The sequence below is a fragment of the Oryzias latipes genome, chromosome 3 (genome assembly GCF_002234675.1).
Source record: "Oryzias latipes chromosome 3, ASM223467v1".
NCBI classification, from domain to species: Eukaryota; Metazoa; Chordata; class Actinopteri; order Beloniformes; family Adrianichthyidae; genus Oryzias; species Oryzias latipes.
In genome coordinates, this window is record NC_019861.2 from 12,505,313 (window position 1) to 12,527,260 (window position 21,948).

General features: G+C 43.2%; 1 protein-coding gene and 1 long non-coding RNA gene across 5 annotated transcripts; one reads left to right on the top strand and one right to left on the bottom strand.

Moving 5' to 3' along the window:
* Positions 1–5,726: 5,726 nt before the first annotated feature.
* On the bottom strand, positions 5,727–19,206 carry LOC101169674 (SKI family transcriptional corepressor 1 homolog-B-like). 4 transcript variants are annotated; one of them, XM_023953070.1, is made up of 8 exons: positions 19,017–19,206; positions 16,316–18,080; positions 15,854–15,926; positions 15,681–15,755; positions 15,522–15,581; positions 14,785–14,859; positions 14,613–14,687; positions 5,727–6,785 (listed from the first exon to the last, which is right to left on the bottom strand). In XM_023953070.1, exons 2-8 carry the CDS (start codon positions 18,068–18,070, stop codon positions 6,691–6,693), a joined length of 2,208 nt encoding a protein of 735 aa, XP_023808838.1. In that variant the 5' UTR covers positions 18,071–18,080; positions 19,017–19,206; the 3' UTR covers positions 5,727–6,690. The 4 variants fall into 4 exon arrangements, with proteins under 4 accessions (XP_023808838.1, XP_023808834.1, XP_023808833.1 ...); XM_023953066.1 differs by having other exon boundaries at positions 5,727–6,788; XM_023953065.1 differs by having other exon boundaries at positions 14,773–14,859.
* On the top strand, positions 8,953–9,267 carry LOC110017232. The gene is made up of 2 exons (XR_002292559.1): positions 8,953–9,003; positions 9,082–9,267. It is a non-coding gene; the product is annotated as an uncharacterized LOC110017232 (long non-coding RNA).
* Positions 19,207–21,948: the final 2,742 nt, after the last annotated feature.

Below are 21,948 nucleotides of genomic sequence, written 5' to 3' on the forward strand. Positions count from 1 at the left end.
ATAAATAGTCCACATTTGACAGGACTTTGCATTTGGGAAGAGCAGCAGAGCTGGGTTTGCAGGTTGCACCCATGAATAATGAGCCAAAGCCTCTCTGCCAATGACAAACAGCTTATATTACGGTTGCTATCTTCTCTTGTTCTGAGATCTGGTAGCCTCAGGTGCTGCCAGTCAAGGAGTTGGCATCACCTGTGAGCCTGCCGCTCTGCTACAGTGGTCAATATGTTTCTTCTCCAAGAATGAGAATGCATCATTTGACTATTCTGGATAGTGCCCATGAAAAAAAAAAGGCAAGTTTAAGATAAAGTACAACAAAACCAAAGAGGATGGACCAAACACGTAAAAAAGTAGAATAAGCTGTAAGGCAAAGAAGGCTGGACACAAATAAAGAGCTCTGCTGATCATCTAATGCACGTTTCTCACAGATGTGACATCATTTAAAAAGGATATAAACAAGCATTTCAGTGATATTAGATTTACAGCAACAAAACATAATTTTTTTAATTGAAAAAATACACTAGTAAACACAAAATCCTTAAGAAGTGGGGGCAGTTTAGAAATGCAAAACAACTATCCCCCCACTTTTGTACTCTGCACGATGAATCTGCAAGCTTTGTACAAAGGGTTACAAGGGCACAAAAAAAACTCATACAGTGGCACCAGGCAAATGCTCAACTTTCAATATTTACATATCATTTTCCTATCAGAGATTCGTATGAGATAAGAAAACATGTGATCTGTATCAGTTTGATGAAATGGGACTTTTTCCCTGCTCTCAATGTTGTCTGATAATCGCAAAACATTCAAACTTACAGAATTTTCAAAATGTTTTGTTGAAAATTGTGTGACGTTACACAACTTCCTATAAAAGTATCATAATTGAATGCTTCAACATTTTCTTCCCTCTGATGATTGAGTGAAAGCAGATGTGTCCACATCACTGACCGTAACTTCTTTTATGACAGGGAACAGAAAGATAGCTCTTCTTTTAAGATTTTTTCTTTCCTTTTTCGGAGTTATGGCAGAAGACAATTCACCCTCAAGGACTTCATGAATCAGATTTACATGTCTCACACATGTTTTTACAGCGGAGGCAGAATGTTTAAACATTCCTAGCTGAGCTGTTTCCTATAAATGCAGGTTACAGGTTATGAATCTTAAAACATGGACTAAAAAACTAGTGTCCCATGTAAACAATGATTATCTTGTTTTTCATCGCATAATTTCTTCCACTCCTCTCTCCCTCACTGAGCCAAGCGTGACAAAAGGTCAGCGGGGCAGCCTGCAATCGTTCTTCAGCAATCCGGTTTGCTGTGTTGATCTTGACTGTTCAAGACTGTTTGCTGGTTGTTTGGTAAAAATATGGATACTGCACATGAAGAAATCCTTTCTGACTCTGTAAAAACGATAGCTTTCTTGTCTTAGCATCTCTTAAATGATTGAAAAACATCATTCTTGGCGGGGTTAAATAATAAGTTACCTTTGAATTGTTCTAAAAACCAGCAGCATTATAAAAAAAAATGTAGGTCAGCTCCCTCTGCTGGCTCATGTCAAACATTCTCTCGTCTTAGAAATCCTCAAAAAAGACAAAAACTATGTTATCAGACATTGCAAGTAGGATTGTTATCAGACACTTGTGTGTAATGGGCGGGGATTTCACCTGCTGCACTTAGAAGAGACTTTAAGGTTCACAGAGATTCACACTGAACAAGATGCTGGACATAGATTGTTTTAAGATTCAAAATAAATGCTATTTTTGTTTGTTTTTGTGATAATTTTAACAGCACATTGCATAATAAAAGAAACAAGTGAGGAGCAACACATGAAAGGGCTCATTAATAAACCCTGATTTCAGCATTCGTTGGAGTCTTTTTGGTCTTAATTTTATCTCATTAAAAAAATGTTTAAAACTTCTCGCCTCATGCAACATTTCCAAAATGCACTGTCAAAAGTCAGATTTAAAATATGTTCTTTTCCTAAATGTTAATTCAAAAATAACTGTCTTTATCTGATTATAACTGAAATCACATAGATGCAAACACAGTTTTTGAAGCACTTATTTTAACCTAAAAATACTTATTAAAATCAGCAACAACACTTGTGCACCAGAAATTCAAAGTCTCCCACATGTTTTTTGTTTTTTTAGTTTTTTATTACAATTGTTAACTGTGTCTTTCTGTGATGTTTACAGAATAAACTGGAACAGATCAATGTTCATTTTTACATAGACTGAAAATCATTGTAGCTCATTCTGCTTTTTTTCTATTGTCTGGCCAATCATGATCATAAATGTGTTGACTTGCTGGATTAACATTTCCCTTTTGTTGATGATGAATCTCAGGTTTAAAACAGTTTATCTTATCTTTGTTTTTTTATGCTGCTATGGTAGTGGTTTTTAAAACAAAAATGTATAAATGCATAAGCAATATTTTGTAAATAATCAGCTAACTGGTTTTTTATTCGACATAAAGAAAACGTATTTTTTTAAAGTTTTATACAATTTTGTTGCTTTTCTGGCTCTTCTTTTCATTCCTTCCTACCGATTTTACTTTACCAGCTTTCTGTTGTCTTACAGGTATTTTAATCATAAATATCTGTTTATTTACCCAATTGACTAGAAGGAACAGATTGTACCTGAATGTTGGAAGATAAAAAAGCACAATGATCTCATAAAAGAAAAAAGAAATGTATCAGAAAAGTTGCTAAACTATCTGCATTATTGTAAATTAAAGATATTAACCCTTGTGCTATCTAAGATGACCCCACCCTTCCATTGACGTGTTCTCCCTACCATGACAAAGGTGGAAAAAGGTGGAAAGATTTCATGTAATCCATGGACACCAGTGAGGTTCACAAATCATTGAAGAAAAAAGTTCAGCGCACTGTCTAGTGGGTCTAGATGACCCAACTCCCAATGTTAAAGTGCCTGGGATAGCACAAGGGTTAATAATAATAATATTAATAGTAGTTGTAGTAATAATAATTTCATTCATTCATCTTCTTCCGTTTATCCCTTTTGGGGTCAAGGGGCTGCCGGAGCCTATCCCAGCCACTTATGGGCGAAGGCAGGGGACACCCTGGACAGTTCACCAGTCTGTCGCAGGGTCACACATATCACACACCCATGCACACCTATGGAGGTCTCCCAGCCGGGACTTGAACCAGGGGCCTTCTTGCTGTGAGGCAAAGACCGCTAACCACTGCGCCACCATGCAGCCATTAGTAATAATAATAATAATAATGATAATAATAATAATGTATAAATCATACATAAATTGCCCAATGTTTTTCAAAAAATTTTTCATTCTTGTTGAAAGTACACAACCTGATATGTACCTTATACTACTATGCAGTACTTTGGGTGCTTTAAATTAATGAAATTCCTTTTTTGTAACCCAAAGGGCTAATTAGCAAATTTCAACACAATTTATTTACGAAGACTTTTTACAAACCCAAATAAAAGAACTTAATAGCAAAAACAAAGCATCATAATTGCTTTAAAAACATTACCACTACCAAGAAAATACCTGGAACGGTCATAAAACAGGATGTCAGGATGTCAGTGAAGCCAGTAGATGGCGCCCACGTCCTTTAAAATAAAGACAAGTTTCTTTTCTGTTTTTTTACACAATGTTCCAAACAAACCTACATGGCAATAATATTGTTCAATAAAAGGAAGCACATTTCAATTCAATAAATACAAAATGCAGATACTCTTCAGTCAAACACAGTCAGCTCAGCTTTGTGTCCAAATCCATTACCAGAAAGCAAACAAAGAATTTATTGACAAACTGGCTCTGCTGCTTAATGTGGTGGGAGGTTAGTGGCTGAGGTTTCATTATATCATCATGCATCTCTGCCATCTGTTTTATTGTTGATAGCCTGTGAAGAGACAGGTGTCGTCTCTCCACATATGTTTATCCAAGAAAACAATCAGTCAGTAGAACACCGTGAGACGACGATCCAGCAGCAGAATCAGGAGTTTCTCTTGATTTACAGCTAACATATTTAGTGAAATATTTTGATGTTAAAATCTTCAAAAGAATCTGTGACTGATGAAGACTAATGTTTTATCTGTGTTTCCAAATGTCAAAAGTATACAATTACAAATTACAGATTCCCATCTTATTTGCTGCCCTGTCACACCGGGGGGCTTTAACTAAAAATCTTTTTTTTTTAACCCTTGTGCTATCCTAGGCACTTTAACATTGGGAGTTGGGTCATCTAGACCCACTAGACAGTGCGCTGAACCTTTTTTCTTCAATGATTTGTGAACCTCACTGGTGTCCATGGATTACATGAAATCTTTCCACCTTTATCCACCTTTGTCATGGTAGGGAGAACACGTCAATGGAAGGGTGGGGTCATCTAAGATAGCACAAGGGTTAATAAATTGTCATTGCATAAAATCTGTCTATAGACTAGTTCAGATCAGTTTGAACAAAACAAAACAAAAAAAAAAACAGAGGGGCTGTAGTTCCAATGCTAGAGGGATGGTTGTAAATGCAACTTCACAGTAAAACAGATGTCCCTGTGAACCCCGTGATGCTTTGCTTTCATGTAGATTAAGGTAAGGTAATGGTAATTTCTTAACCCACTGAATCCCTTTTGGGGTCTCCAGAGCCTGGCCTAGGTTCTGTTGAGTGTCCACCCTGGACAGGTCACCAGTCTGTTGCAGGGCTACACATGCACACCTAGAGTAACCAGTTAACCTATGAAACATGTTTTTGAACTGGGGGGGGGGGGCGGAGAGCCTGGAGAAAAGTTAAGCATGCAAGGGGAGAACATGCAACCTTCACACAGAAAGGTCCCAGCTGGGATTCGAACCCTAACACTGTGCCACCGTGCAGCCCTGAATTGATTTTATGCATATTGGCATCAATAGGTGTTAAGGCGTTAATAATATTAGGCGCTCTCAAAGGTAAAAATAGTCTTGATAGTCGTTTACTTATGTGAAATTGAAAAATTTCCATTATTTCTGTTCACTTTATATTCCTGTTTTCTGCATGTTGATTGTATATTTTTATACACTTTCAATACATTTTCTTTTCAGTCAGTTTAAAGAAAAATAAATGTAATTTTTCTTCATATTTGCTCTCATTTGTGTTCAGATTTGATGAAGAAGTTTGAAACTTAGGCTCCTCCACGATGAAGGTCACAGGTCCCACAGAGACACACAACCCTCACAGAGGGATGACTCACACACGCACCACTCATGTACAACCTGCAGGTGAGTTGAAAAGAAATGCAACTCACCAAAAAATACAATAACGGAAAAAATGCAAAATTGTTATCAGGTTTTGTGACATATAAAATCACGAAACTAGCGCATCGTTTCCACTGTTGAGTTCAGTGTTTGGATCTTGTTAGTATTCAGAGGGACAGACTATTGCCACAGAGGGCAGTTACCTTCACTGAAAATTAACATTCACTGTGCCTCAGTGACATTATGGAAGTATCTGTCTCAGGATGGGGCATCCAGGGAGCGCCAGCCGTGTAATCAATATCTATTAGACGTCCCATCAGAAGAATTAGATTTCACTATTGGATCAGGCCGCTCCCCTGACTCCACGTCAAACATTATAAGCTGACATGCCACGTACCAGAGTGGTTGCATATGAAAGAGATCATGTTGAAGTCAAGCACAACAGGAGGGAATCTGATCTGCTGGAGATGATGCACACGGAGGCCGGAGGGTGTCGGCCTCACGCAGAGACAGGCCAGGATTCAAAAGCAGAAATTGGTGCTCATTTTTATTCATTTTGACATGAGTACTTACAGGAATGGGGAAAATAAATAAATAAATAAATAAAAATAAGGGGGATTTGCTTCCAAAAACAAGAGTTGCTCTTCAGGTGTGAGTTTTTGAAACTACAAACCATGACAAAATGAGTGTGGCTGTGCACAAAAAAAGTTTTTTGTTCTTGCTAAAGCCACCATCAGATGACAGAAAAGTTTTTGGATCAGTGATAGAAAAAAACTGCATAACACAGAAAATGATGGGCTTCAACATCTGCTGATAACTGTGGAAAGAAACTGTCACCCAAAGTTTTTGCTGCTGTGGGAAGTGCTCATCCAAAGGCAATGTGCTTTATTTGAAAACACAAAGTGTTTTTATCCGATAAAACAATTTGGATTCAATGATCCAGCTCAGAAACGCCGCCAATTTAAAGTGCTTAACAAGATACACGGTGTTACAAACAATCTAAAGAATAAATTAAAAGAAACAGAAATAGCATGTAAAATGTGAAACACATATTCAAACAAGCAACACAATCTAAATAATGGGAAATTCTTAGTTCATATATCACAATTATACAAGCCATTGCACATTGTCACATAATATATATGTATATAACAATTTATGCTCATAGTGTTGCTTTTTTTTTTTCCACTGATGAGAATTGCGTAGGAGCTGTCAGCTTTGATTCACTGAGACTTTAGAGAGTTTGGGCTTTGCAGCTGCACATGTTGAGCTGCAGCGTGAGGCCCAGGTGAGTCCAGACTTCTGGAACCAAACCAGTGGCTTCTTTTACGGAGTCGCCGCGGCAAAAACCTCCTCCTGCAGGTGTCGAAATGAGCGCCAGAACCAGCAGTGTATCTACAGCAGGGCAGGTAGTCCTCGTGTTACAGGCAGAGGGTTTTTCTTTTTCTCTTTCTTATTTTTTTTTTGGCTGTGCTGGGGTCGGGTTATGGAGGCAGCAGCGGGGATTTGAAGCTGCAGGCTCCGGTGCACTGACGAGGGGTGAGCATCTTGCAGGAAAAATGGTGAAGGGCGTCGTGAGCTTCTGGGAAGGAGCAAGTCCAACAGTTACAACATGCAGACGAGGCATACTCTAATTACAGATGAACTAATCAAATGTTTAACCTCAAAATTGAGCACATCATTTGTGAAAGCCTGAAAATGGCACATAAGTCAAAATCCTTTTATATATTCACACAAATATGTTCAAAGCTTAGAGTTCTTTATGTCACAACCCAAAACAGTTGAGGTAAAAAGACATTCCTGCAACTGTGTTCATAGGCAGCGGTCAACCTCTGAATGAAAGGTTCCAGGTTTGTTTCCTGCCTCGCCTGGCAATAAGTTGAAGTGTCCTTGAGCAAGACACTGAACCCCACATTGCTCCTGGCGGTTTCAAGTTGCAGCAGAGCCACCGTCAATGTGTGTGTAAATGCATGTGTTTGTGTGTGTGAGTGGGTGAATATGGCAACAAAGTGCTACGGGCCTTCACCAAGGTTAAAAAAGGTATTCTATATGAGTCTTAGAAATGACTGAACATAATGTTTTTATGTTGAATTTGTGCAAGTTATTTGAAAATATTGGGTCTAAAACCTTAAAATAAAATAAGCTGTTGCTCTGTAACTTATTCTGGCTGTTCTTTAATACCTAACTTGTGATGACTCATTCGAGGTCATCATCACATAAGCAGAAAATGTGTTTATTTGCTTCTTAAAGGCAAAAGCAGCTTACAGGAAATTGTTTGTTTAATTTGTGCACTTTTAAACAGATCTAGAAAACTGATATCATTAACTTGAATCCATTTTACAGAAAATGTAGAATTCTTGAGATTATATTTGACAAATTGTGGACAATGTGTGTAAAAAAAATGTCCCTGTTGACCATTTTTTTTTACCCATCTCACACATTTGGCTGACATGCACCTTATTTTTTTACTGAAGGAGTTGCTGTTTTATCATGTTTTTCCTGAGGCTGTTGATCGACCAACTAAACAAACCAAAGCAGACTAATTGTTTGAAAGCACAACAAAATGTTCCTTTAACTCTTTTATTTTACTGCCCACTTGAAAATAGAAAGAAATCATTCAGAATTTCCTCCTGATGGGTTAGTTAAGTCTAAAATGGATAAATCATCTATTTACTTCGTTTGTACAAAACAGGTGTAAAGATTTACCTTATCTTAGCTTTAAATAAAGTGCCCATTTATGACTCGTTTGACCTGAAACAGACATTTAAGTTTGTGTTGAAGACTGATTCAAACAATTCCACCACTTACATTTTTTACCTTTGGTTTTGTAGAAACCTGCAACCAGACAGACGTCTATTTTCTAGTTATATTTTAGCGTACAAATAAGACTTATTTGTTATTTAAAAATCTTAATGCAAAAGCTGATGTGCTCCTAAAAATCAGTGCTATGAGAGCTCCTTCTGTAATCAGTGCCATTACAGCAAAGAAAATACAACCCACGGCATCACATTAAAAAAAAACACAAAGAGAACAGTCCAATAGGAAATCCTGAGGCATAAAAAGGAAAGAAGCGGGACATTTATGTTCTTTAAATATTTATTTGATATTTCCAATGATGCTTAAGTCTTTAAATAATCTGTTTTGACCCTTAGACAGAAGCACATATTTGGCGTTAGAAACCACAAATCTACCAGACTGAGTAACCAGTTTAGTGTTTTCCACTCACAAGGGCTCTGTCTTTTCCCATCATTTGCACTGAAAATGCCCCACAGGAGCAAATACTGTTGCTTTGAATGTTCATGTGTGAGAAACACCTCAATTTGCTGGTTTCTCACCTAAGAAATGTAGCGACCACCGGACATGATTAAACAAAAGCACTTGGATTTTGTTTGTTTTTTAAACCTTTTGAAAACCTGAAATTATTTACAGCTATGGAAAAGAAAATCACTTGTGTTTTTTGCTTGTGAGTAGAAGCTAAATTTATGTAATTTTAGAGCCAAAGCGGTTTGACGCATCAAGGAGTTAAAAAGAATTATCTCACCGCATGCATTCATGTTCTCTAAGGGATCAGAGGAAATGATCTTTTAGTTTCTGCTGTGTTGAAAAATCATCTTTATGGGTCACTATCAGCAAAAAGAGTTTGCATCAAAAAAGGAAATGTCACGGTGCCTCGGTCAGCCCCGCCCCCTCAGCTCTGCTCCTGACTTCCACCAGCTGTGACCACTTCATCTCATCAACCTGCCTACACTTAAGGAGATCCAGCCCATTCATCGACGCCAGTTCGTTAACTCCTAACGGTGACTACGCCTGGTCAGCCTGCTCAAGTCCCATGTCTTTGTCCTGCCTTGCTTTCATGTTCTGCCTCTCTGTCTCAGGATTTACCCAACGAAGGTCACCTGTGTGGAAGTCTGCCGTCACTCACCTGCCGTCCTGAACCGAGCTCAGAGCACTCCAGCCGCAGTGATCCCTCCAGCCTCGCCACGAGCCACGTCTGGATTCCCTCCTGTCAATGGATTACTCTCATCAACCCCTCCTGTGATTAAAACTCACTTACCAAGTCACTTACCTGTCTGATCATTCTGAGTTCCAGCGTCTGGGTCTGTCTCGCCTGAAAACCATGACAGAACGAACTGGCCCAAATCCAGACCCAGCTGACTCAGATGATCTGCGCCACGCCGTGAGCCAACAAGGAATCTTCCTGGGACGCCAAGCTGACGCTCTATCCCAAATCGCTTCGGCTCAACAAGACCTTTTTCGGCGTCTGTATGGTATGTCGCAAACATTATCAGAAATCACCAGTCAAGCTTCCATTCCTGCTCCTACAGTTCCGGCCGCAACATCCGGCAACAACCTTTCTTCCGCTGCCGTCATGACACCTGAGAACTTCCGTCTCCAACCGGAACCTTTCCACGGCGACACGGAAGCCTGCGGAGGGTTTCTCCTTCAATGCCAGTTACTTTTTCAGCAAGCACCACGATACTACCTTCCCGATCACAGTAAGATCACGCTAATCATCAATTCACTTCGCAGTAAAGCGCTACAATGGGCTCAGGCTTTCCTATCCGCCAATCCTATATCCCACCTACCTTTTGAACGATTCATAGATGAATTCAAATTGGTGTTTGATCAGCCCCGTAAGCAAGACGAAGCAGCACGCAAACTTCTTACACTCCGACAACGTAACCGCTCCGTTAGCGAGCATATCATTGACTTCCGCATCCTGGCTGTGGAGGCTGGGTGGTCTGACCCAGCGCTCCGAGGGGTTTTTTACCAGTCCCTCAATGAAGCCATCAAAGATCATCTTTGTACCCAGCCGGAAGCTAACACTTTTGAGGAATTAGCTGCTGCCGCCTTACGTTCCGATATCAGGCTACAGGAACGTAATGTGAGTCGGAGCCAGGCTGCCAAGAAGGCTACTACGCTAACACCCCTCGTCACTTCCATGGACTGTAAACCCGTTCTCCGGTCAGAGACTCCTCGCACTATCCCAGAAGAACCTATGCGTATCGGGCATTCAAAAATCACAGCCGAGGAGCGGCTAAGACGTCGCAACGAAGGTGCGTGTTTCTATTGTGGTGAAACAGACCATCAGATTAACCGATGCTCCCGTCGTTTAGACTCCAGAACCCCTCCGCTAAGAGACCGGCTGCGGGGGGACCGTTCCGCTTCGCTTAAGGATTTTTTGTTTGTCCCGGTCAAGTTATGTCATCAATCCAGAATTTTGGACTTTCAGGCGCTGGTCGACTCTGGCGCTGAACAGAGTCTAATCGATCAGAGTATCGTTGATCGTTTAACTTTACCCACCGAACAACTCCCATCTCCTGTCCATGCTGCTGGTTTAGGGGGACAGCATTTGTCCGTTATTTCACACCGTACCAAACCTGTTTTGCTTGTTACCTCCGGGAACCACCGCGAGTTCATTCAGTTTTTTGTCACTCGCACACCCCAGACTCCTGTCGTTTTGGGGTTCTCGTGGCTTAGACTCCATAATCCCCATCTTGATTGGAGCCGTGGTAATATCATGGGGTGGAGTGACTTTTGCATGGGTCACTGTCTCCAATCTGCGTTATCCTCCGTTTCCACGCCCTTGAGCTGTGAACCCGAAAATATTGATCTTTCTAATATTCCGGATTGTTACCATGATTTAAAACTCGTGTTCAGTAAATCGAAGGCTTCCTCCTTACCACCTCACAGACCTTATGATTGTGCCATCAATCTTCTCGAGGGCGCCACCCTTCCCAAGGGAAGATTGTTTAACCTTTCGGGCCCCGAAAAGAAAGCTATGGAGCTTTACATTCAGGAAGCCCTAGCTCGGGGTCACATTCGTCCTTCCTCTTCCCCAGCCGGGGCCGGGTTTTTCTTCGTCGAGAAGAAAGACAAATCACTCAGACCCTGTATAGATTTCCGTGAACTGAACCAGATAACAATTAAAGATAAATATTCTCTCCCTCTCATCAGCTCGGTTTTTGATTCCATTCAGGAAGCACGCATATTCTCAAAACTCGACCTTCGTAATGCCTACCACCTCGTGCGAATGAGAGAAGGAGATGAATGGAAAACCGCGTTTAACACTCCGTTAGGACACTTCGAATATCAGGTTATGCCGTTTGGTCTAACCAACGCACCCGCCACCTTTCAACGCTTGGTCAACGACGTACTCAGAGATTTTTTGAATCAGTTTGTATTCGTGTACCTGGATGACATCTTGATTTACTCCAAAGATCCCAAGAACCATCAGAACCATGTGCGTCTAGTCCTTCAGAGGTTAGCCGAAAATCAGCTATTCGTAAAGGCCGAAAAATGCCAGTTCCACTCTACCAGCATTCCTTTCCTCGGGTACATTTTTGAAGCTGGCAGTATTCGTCCAGACCCTGCCAAGATAACTGCCGTTTCCCAATGGGAACCTCCCTCTTCACGCAAAAAGCTCCAGCAATTCCTTGGCTTCGCCAATTTCTACCGTCGATTTATTAGGAATTACAGTTCAATTGCTGCGCCCCTCACTCGTCTCACATCAACTTCAAAACCGTTTCTCTGGGATACCACGGCTCAAGCTGCTTTCAGCACCCTGAAGAAACTGTTTGTCTCAGCCCCAATCCTCATTCAACCGGACGTTTCCAGGCAATTTGTGGTGGAGGTTGACGCCTCCGACTCCGGTGTAGGGGCCGTTTTGTCCCAACGAGAGGAGTCATCAGGAAAGCTTAAACCTTGTGCTTTTTTTTCAAAGAAATTATCACCCGCAGAATGCAACTATGATGTGGGCAATCGGGAGCTCCTGGCAATAAAGCTGGCTCTCGAGGAGTGGCGTCATTGGCTGGAGGGAGCGGCTCAACCTTTCATAGTCTGGACTGACCATAAAAATCTGGAATACCTGCGCTCTGCCAAACGACTCAACTCCCGCCAAGCCCGCTGGTGTTTGTTTTTTGACCGGTTTAATTTCTCCATCACTTACAGACCCGGCAGCAGAAATATCAAACCGGACGCCCTCTCACGCCAATTCTGTGACCCTGAACAGTCCAAGACGACCACCAGCATTCTCCCTGATACCTGCATCATTGGCAATCTGACCTGGGACATCGAAACCAGAGTTATTCAGGCGCAAGGTGAGGAACCTGATCACGCCACTCCTCCTAACGGCACTCTTTATGTCCCCACATCTGTCAGATCTGCAGTAATCACCTGGGCTCATACCTCTCGCATCGCCTGTCATGGAGGAGTCACCCGTACTCTCAATCTTATACGGAGACGCTTTTTCTGGCCCTCCATGAACAAGGACGTCAGAGGGTACATCGCCGCCTGTACCACCTGCGCACGCTCCAAAACCTCTAACTCTCCACCTGCGGGGTTATTGCAGCCTCTTCCCACGCCTAACCGTCCCTGGTCTCATATCTCCATCGATTTCGTCACGGGCCTTCCCATGTCTCAGGGTAACTCTATCATCCTCACCGTAATTGACCGATTCTCCAAGTTTGTCCATTTCATACCTCTCCCTCAGTTGCCCACAGCTTCTGAAACAGCAGAGGTTCTGGTAAATCACGTCTTCAGACATCACGGCATCCCAGCTGACATTGTGTCCGACCGCGGACCCCAATTTATCTCACATGTCTGGAAGGCTTTTTGTTCTGCCCTAGGTGCCACCGTCAGCCTAACATCTGGGTACCATCCCCAATCGAACGGTCAAGCAGAACGGGCCAATCAGGAGCTGGAAGCTGCCCTCCGCTGCCTAGCCGCCCAGAACACGTCTGACTGGTCTAAATACTTGGTCTGGATCGAGTACGCCCACAACACGCATCCTTCCTCTGCCACAGGTGTGTCCCCCTTTGAAGCGTCACTTGGTTATCTGCCTCCTCTGTTTCCATCCCATGAATTAGACCTCACCGTGCCATCTGTTCAAGACCACCTCCAACGTTGCCAGCGCATATGGCGCCAAACCCAAGAGGCTCTCCGTCGCTCCAAGGACAATAACTGCCGTACTGCCAACCGCCACAGGGTGGCTGGTCCCGCTTACCAACCAGGCCAGAGAGTATGGTTGTCGTCTAAAAACATCCCGATCCAGGCCACGTCACGCAAGCTGGCTCCCCGTTACATTGGACCATTCACCATTGATCGCATCATCAATCCCTCATGTGTCCGTCTTCATCTTCCGGCAGCTCTCAAGGTTCATCCATCCTTTCACGTTTCCCAGATCAAGCCTGTTGTGGACAGTGATTTGTGCCCGCCTTCCGCTTCCCCTCCACCCGCCCGGCTCATCGACGACGCTCCGGCGTATACCGTCAGCCGCGTTTTGGACGTCCGGCGCCGGGGGCGCGGCTATCAGTTCTTGGTGGATTGGGAGGGTTATGGTCCTGAGGAACGGTCTTGGATCTCCCGTTCCCTCATTTTGGACCATTCCCTCATTTCCGATTTCTACCGCGCCCACCCGGACCGTCGGCCTCGACCGCCCAGAGGCGGTCGTTAGGGGGGGGGTACTGTCACGGTGCCTCGGTCAGCCCCGCCCCCTCAGCTCTGCTCCTGACTTCCACCAGCTGTGACCACTTCATCTCATCAACCTGCCTACACTTAAGGAGATCCAGCCCATTCATCGACGCCAGTTCGTTAACTCCTAACGGTGACTACGCCTGGTCAGCCTGCTCAAGTCCCATGTCTTTGTCCTGCCTTGCTTTCATGTTCTGCCTCTCTGTCTCAGGATTTACCCAACGAAGGTCACCTGTGTGGAAGTCTGCCGTCACTCACCTGCCGTCCTGAACCGAGCTCAGAGCACTCCAGCCGCAGTGATCCCTCCAGCCTCGCCACGAGCCACGTCTGGATTCCCTCCTGTCAATGGATTACTCTCATCAACCCCTCCTGTGATTAAAACTCACTTACCAAGTCACTTACCTGTCTGATCATTCTGAGTTCCAGCGTCTGGGTCTGTCTCGCCTGAAAACCATGACAGGAAATATATCAAAAGACATAAAAAAGCAAAACCCAACAGATGAAAAGTGTAATGCGTGTTGGCTGCCCCCATGGTATTTAGAGTGACCCCTCTGTGTACTTGAACCCTGTATTTAAACAACTGTAACAGTAAACCAATCCTTTAGCGGGTCGCATTAGTTGATGTCTACATGTAACTGATCCAACACTACATAATGGTCTGTCCATTCAATTTTCCAGAGCATGATTTAGGAGCAAAGAACCTTTGCTAACAAAAACAATGTAGTTTCACTTATATCTTTTGATATTTGCTGATCTAATAAAACTGCAAATGTGGATTTTTGCTGTGAAAAGACTGAAGTGACCAACATCGACATGCCAGGGTCACTTTTCCTTTCTCTTGTTTTTTTAGGCTGATTGTTGTTTCTTCCTATTCTTTCCCTCTCTAACAAACCAAACAGCATTGATCTGCATACAGAGACAGAGCGATACCAACCTCGAACAATCTGCAGCTGCTGGACCATCTCCTCTCTGTAGGACAGCTCACGCTTCATTTGATCCTGAAAATTATCTGAACAGCACAAAGGCCCGAGTCAGACGCAGTCTTAAAGCCCTTTCTTTTATTAATTAAAGAGACAAAATAAACCTTCACTCACTTTTTCCCATACCTTTTAAATGCTGAAATTCCCTCTCCAACTTCTTCCTGAGCTCCACCTGCTCCACCAGCTGCTTCTGCAGCTCCTCTGCAGACACAAAGGAGTCTGTTTATTCGAAAGAAAAACACACTTTGCCAGCATTTTAATAATTTTCATTTCTCAAAAAAGAAAAGAAAATATGTGTGTGCTGAGAAAAGCCACTTCAGGTGCTTTTACATGCATGAAAACAGCCATTTCACTGCTTTCCTTTCCCTGGCTGCCACAGTAATTGCCATGCATCGCCTGGAGGTGGAGACGACAATAATGGAGTCCCAGGGTTTTTCCAAGCGTTGTAAAATAATTAGCTGCCGTGCCTCGGGGTTATGGCTCTGTTCGTTAAAATATTAATAGCCTCTAAACGATTTCCCTTTACAATAATAAGTCAAAACTCCCACATCTCGTGATTAAGTGGTTAACAACTATGGGAAGACTGTAGGCCTATAAAATGTAAATTGGAGAGTTTTGGCACGTCATGTTTAGGAGGCCGTTCAAGCTCCATTTCAGACATGTGCGTGGATTTTTACGCATTTAAAATGAGCAACCCCTTAAAGGCATTTAAAATAATTTGGGGATAATTTGGGATAAAACTCTGGATTTGAGGTTTTAATTGTAGATGTTTGTCAAAATGATGAAATACCAAATATTAGATCATTTTTAGATGAATCCAAATACACATTTTCTCTTCTTTTAGACGGAAAATGAAAGGTTACCTTTCGCCATGCTCTCCAAATCTCTTTCACGCACGCTGATATCGATGCGCAAAGCTCCTCCTGCACAAAAATCATATAAAACTACAAGTTTTAAGGTGTTCCAATATGTAAAAATACGTCGAAAATTAAACTGAACAAAATATAAAATAAAAAAGTGACCTTGTCTGTCCTTTGGCTCCTGAATGGAGGCTGCGTTGCGCTGATTTTGGAATTCAGATATGTGAAGATGAACAGCTAAACACAGAGAGGAGGCAAACAAACCCAAATAAAATGTTGCACTTCAGAGACGCACTTGTTTTATAAACTGCTCCATAAATCGGGTCAGTAATTACCGCTGGGTCTGCGGGGGCTGTTTGATTGTTTGGACCCATAAGAAGAAATCACGTGACTGTCCTTTTTATTCACCTGCAAAGGGAAGCAGACGCGCGGCTTCAATGAGAGAGGCCAATTAAATGCCATTTGCAGGGAGTTCTTCACATAATTGAGCCCATTTTACCTTAGAAACGAACAAAATAAGGGTCCCTGAAGTTTATTGTAGAAAATTCGGCATAAAATGTTGAAAAAAGAAAAGGTTTTGGACGAAATAAGCAGCCAGAATATGTTTATTTCAATTAGCGCAGGTGCAGTTTTAAATGAAAAAAATGAAAACCAGTCCTGTTTAGGGAATTTAAAAACATAAAATACATTTTCCTACATTTTTGATAATCTCATGAACCTTTGTCATATTTACTAATAACAGCCACAAAGGCCTCCTCCCCCCGCGGGGGTCATTAAAGTGCATTTATTTAGCTTACTTCATGAGGTGGGGAGCCGTTGCGCGCCTGTCTGTTCCCGTCTGGTGACCTGGTGGGAACAGGGTCCTCCGGTGATGCTGCGGCTGCCCCCGGGCTCGGAGCATCTGGCGGCTCATAACTCTCCTCCGCGCTGTAGGAGATCCGGTCTGCCGCGGGGGAGTCACGGGGCTCCACGCCGGGCGAGATCTGGATCGGATCTTCATCGTCCGGACTGCGGTTGGACTCCACGTCCACGTCCGCCTCGTCGTCGTCGTCCACCACGCTGTCCCTGTCCGGAGATATCGATCTGTAGCTGGAGCTCTCGCTGATGCAGTCCGAGGACAAGTAGCCGGGACGCGCGCCGTAGCCGTCCCGGCTGCCGTAGAGTTTGGCGATTGTCTCCACGTCCTTGACGACGGGCCTGAACGCAGAGATGTAGCTGATTTTCCGCTGGGAGGCCTCGTCCCCGGACCTGCCCTCTTCATTCCTGGCGGAAGAGGAACCGGGACTGCGCTCCTCCCCGTCCCGCTGATGATGGAGAGGGTGCTGGTTCAGGTCTTTGGGTGTGTTTGCGCTACTTTGGTCTGACGGGTCCAGCTCGCCCTGCCGGACGCCTGGCAGCTCCAGGTGAGGTTTGGGAGGAGAGCCCGGGTAGGGCGGCATGGGGAGGCCGCCTGCAGCGGGCCAGAACATGGGAAAAGCTGGGTAAAGGGTGTCCTTCGCGCCCGGCCAGAAGACGCTGGGGACGCTGGTTTTGGCCGCATCCGGCACCCCGTCGCTCTTTTTCTGACAGAACCCATAGCTGGGGAATCCATATGGATGGTGGGGGAACAGGGGAGGGGGGATTTTCTGGAGCATGCCAAAGCTTTTGCTCGGGACTGGGATAACTGGATAGCTCCGCGCGCCGCTCCCCAAACTTAAGTTGCTGCTCCCCTGCTCCTGGTCGCCCCGTAAAGTTTTGTGGGGGATCTCGGGAGAGCTGCTTTGCGCCAGGCTGGAAGAGGCCTGGGACTTCAGAGGGGAGGACATCCCCGACCCCCCGTTCATGGGTAAAGTCCTCTTTCTGCTGCCCCCATTGAACATGGCCTTTACATCCTCCCACGCGTGATTAATATCCTCGGATGGGACTTTCTCCGTCAGTTTCAGGTGACGCCTCCATGAGTTGAAGTTGGCCGCGTCCGGTTGCAGATACTTGGACTCTGGAGTGCGATGAGAATGAAAGATGAATTTATTTGGAGAGAAATACATGCTGCAAAAGGTGCACTTGATGCACTTCGCTCTGGAGCTGTTGTATCTGGCCGGAATGAAACTTCCTCTGCAGCCCCACGCGCACTCGTGAGAGACATCAAATGCAAAATTTTCCGGTAGTTTCGGGGGGCTGTGCGCTCCCAGGAAGGACTTGCAGAGTCTCTCGGCCTCTCGCTTGGTGATCATGCCGCAGCGCCGGGATGAGATGGGCATGGCCCCCGCGCGCCGCAGGAGCTCCAGCTGGACGGGGGTGCACTGCACGCAGGTGATGCCCAGGGCAACGCGGCGGTTGTGGATCTCGTTGTAGCTGTAGTTTTTCAGCAGCGTGTTAGAAATCTGGGCCAGACACAGCCTCTCCTTACCGTCGATGACCAGGGAAACGATGGGCACGCCGTACAGGGAGGTCTCACTCACTTGGTTTGGTTTAAGGGAGCTGGGGCTGGAAAAACCCTGTGCGTCCTGCTTTAAACTCGGGGAGGAGCTGGCGTCTCGTCCAGCGTCTCGAAGATGTCCGGGCATCGACTCCATCCCTGGAAGCCTGGATAAAAGAGTGCATCAGTTTACGCGCGGGGCCTACTTTCTTCCAAGAACTACAAAAATGTTATTGACTAAATAACTTGTTAAATAAATGTTAAAAATGTAACAAATAATATATATATATATATATATATATATATATATATATATATATATATATATATATATATATATATATATATATATATATATATATATATATATTTATCTGGTTTGAGGCTATAAAAAGGAACACATATTGCCTACATAATTATTATTAGATAATCATTAGGGATGAACCATATTATTTATGTTGTTAATAATACAGAGATACATTCAAAAATAATCTCACATCTGCAGCTTTAGACCAGCATATCATAGAAAAATGAAACCAGCAGTTCTCTCCTCTCCTGCTGGGTTTTCCTCGGCTCCCTGCATGGAGGTGGATGTCCGCTGCTCCTCTTATCTTTAAATCGGCTCAGCACTTTGGAGCCAACTACTTAAGACTCGCGTAAGATCCTTACATGCGGACAAGGACAGCAGGAAAATGCCGCCTGAGCTGCGCCAATGCGCTTAGCGGGAAGGAAAAGAACAAGTCTAAGCTGCTTTCCTGGTAATTACACAGATCCAAGCGTGCGTCCTTACATTGTAATAAAAGACTAGCCCTATATATAATTAAAGCTGCTGCGCAGATTAGCTTCAGCCAGTTGCTCGAAATTACGTTGAGGCTGGCCTATCTCACGTTCACCTGCGCATACTTACTCTTCGAGTCGCCTCACTGGAGGCCGCTGATTTACCTGAAAACCACGTAACATTATTCTTTGCTCTGAAGCTTTGCGTTTTTGGAGATGCGTTTTTGCATCATAGAAGTAAATCAAATTTGCGTACAATTTACGCAAAAATGAAAAACAAACCTTATATGCAAATTGAGGAGGAATTATAGTTCAAATAAACATACCTCTATCTTCTGCTGAGGAGACACACTCGAGCCAGGTGTGTGGAGTAAAAAAACGAAATAAATGGGTCAAAATATAAGATATTTGATCCAAAAAAAGTGGAGTTTAGTGGGTGTTGGAGCAGGAAGCAGCAGGATACAGGACCTCCATCCTGTCGGAGCTCGGGGAGCTGAATGGCTTGTAGACAGGAAGCACATGGCACCTCTCTCCCTCCTCCTCCTCCTCCTTCTTCTCCTCCTCTTCCCCTTTCTGTCATTCTGGTGTGTAATAGCTCTCTCTGTGTGTCCCCTTCTCACACACATTTAGAAATGCCTGCGCGCTAAGAAACACACCGCTTTCCAGAACTGATGTTGATCCCAATCCTGATCAGAAACCAGAATAATTCCCATTTATGACTGTTGGAGAAGCGTTCGCCCAAACATGCATAAACTAATGTTTGCAATCAAGAAAAATGCATTGAAACAAGCAGTCTGAGACATTTCTTTAAAATATATGGTGAAGGCTCTGTGGATTCCTGGTGGGGGATTTTGTGTCTTTTTCCCTGCACGCGCAGGGCAGCAGGTACGACAACAAGGCCCCGGCTCATTTATCAAGTTACAAGACCATCTGTTAGTCTTCCACAGCGGCCATGCAGATCAATCTGCAGGCGCGGAGTCACGAGAAAAGCACTGAACAACTAAATTAAATAACAAAAAAATCTAAAGATCAAGGCTCATTTTAGGACCATTTTACTAAAAAATTAAGTTCAAAACAAATATCTGATTTTTTTGCAAATAAAGTTGGCTGCAATAAATGAACTAAACAGAAATAACAGAAAATTTCACGTTATTTATATAATGTTTTCAGAAAAAAACATGGACCCCTTATGCCAAAACTATAATGACCTTATATTGTGAGAAGGTGTGATCTGCTGTCGTCACGTCACGTGGCCTTCCTGGAAAGTCCGTTTATTGGAAAGCAAACATGGCGGTGCAAAATGACCTCTCCAGACCAACAACGTTTCACACGTGATAGAAAAAACACTTATTTATTGATGAAGAAAATTGCCCAAAACACCTAGTAAAGTTTAACAGTAAATGGAAAGTCATTTTATGACAAAATGATACCATAGTAATGAGGTCCATGATGAATTACACTGTTGTTGATTGTTAAACTTCTCAGGATTATTTCTGGTCACATATGCTGATTAGAAATCTGTTCAATTGAGTCTATATCTATTGCTTCATTTCAGACAAATGGAGGTTTTCTTGCAGAAATATTCTGCTGCAGTGGAGTCATACGGTCCAGACTTAAAATCTTCTTTCTTGAAACGCTTCACCACTCTTCCAAGTGGTATCATCAGTGTTGTGGACATAAGAATTCCCACATTGGGCTGCACGGTGGAGCAGTGGTTAGCGCTCTCACCTCATAGTAAGAAGGCCCTCGTTTTAATCCTTGCTGAGACCTTTTTGTGAGGAGGTTTTTCACGCACAAGTGTGAGTTTTCTCTGAGAACCCAGACTTCCTCCCACTTTCCAAAAACATGCTTCACAGGTTAATTGCTTACTCTAAAGTGTCCTTAGGTGTGCATGTGTGAGTACTTGTGTGCCCTGCAACATACTGGCAAGGGTGCACCCCGCCTTTGCCCAACAGTTTCCGGGACAGGCTCCGGTGACCCTGTGACCTTGAAAGGAATATAGCGGGTTAAGAAAATAGCTGGATGAATGGAATTCCCATGAGTTCTGTTGTTGTTGATCATTACACTAGCTTCTTTTCTAAATGATCTCCTTTAATGAGGCTACCCCTCCAAATTATTTTGGGCTTAGTTACATCCACGCCTCTGTCGTTCCTGTTGCCTCTGTTACATCCCCACTTCTGTCACATCCTTGACTTTGAGCTGTCTCTGTCACACTGTTGCCTCCATCACATGTTGTTCTTCTGTCACGTCTCTGCTTATGTCACATGGTTGCTTCTGTTACATCCTTGACTTTGAGTCGTCTCTTTCACATGGCCGCTTCGGGACGTTGTTGCCTCTGTCGCACTCTCATTTTCACCAGGCTTTCAAATTTTCTCCCTGAAAAAGCTGCCATGCCAAATTTCTCCTGCATGTCTTTCATTTCTTTCTACCCTTGTTTTGGATGTAGGTAAAAGGCATAAACTGCTTATGGCATCATAAACAACAATACTTCAGATATGGAGTTGTTTACTTACTATGTGTTGATTTTGAGTTGGTAGAGTGACAAATAAATAAATAATAAATAAATACTTAACCTCAAAATAATTGTTTTAGATCATTCCTGGACATGTCTTGGGTTTGTAAATAAACACCAAACTGCAGAATGCATAAGGTCAGACGTTTAGCTTCAAGTGAGCAGTCAGACTTTTAGTCAAGACACCACACAGGTGCTCAGCAGAAACAAAGAATGTGATCATTTGATAATTACTCAAGTGCTTATTCCATAAACATAAAACAATAAAAGATTTGCAAAGACAGTCACGTGACTTTCATTGAATTTGCTTGATTTTGACATATTTGATCCTTTTAGACCTCAAAGGACAAATGCATGATTGAAAGATAAAAACAAGTTTTGATGCAGACAATATGAAAAGTCACAATTTGATTTTGGTTTTCAATTTTTATTTTTTAAAGTTCCTTAAAAACATCTGTATATTTATTGTTGCATAAAAAACATATAGATTACATGTAAACGAATTAAAAGTGGATTTTTCTCTCTTTTTTTAAGACCTTTAATTTGGGGAGGTAATGCGTGACTAGAATAGCAGAGGTTACAACTTTTCTATTCATGGTCGGGGGTTTCCCACCATCACCTGCGTGCTTCTCCAATAATAACAGATTATAGAGATGCGCGCGCGCCTTCCGCGTCTTCTGGTGGGACATTTGGGACATTGTCTGTCTGAAAGGACACTCTTACTGCTGGGAGGATAAACAGTCCCA

What these genes read in the sequence shown, in the direction of transcription:
- LOC101169674 (XM_011488169.2), bottom strand. Translation starts at nt 18,070, where the DNA reads ATGGAGTCGATGCCCGGACATCTTCGAGACGCTGGACGAGACGCCAGC. An exon ending in TTTAAAAGGTATGGGAAAAA is followed by an intron (nt 14,688 to 14,772) that starts GTGAGTGAAGGT and finishes TGTGCTGTTCAG; the next exon opens with ATAATTTTCAGGATCAAATG. An exon ending in GCAGCTGCAGATTGTTCGAG is followed by an intron (nt 6,789 to 14,612) that starts GTTGGTATCGCT and finishes GCTCCTTCCCAG; the next exon opens with AAGCTCACGACGCCCTTCAC.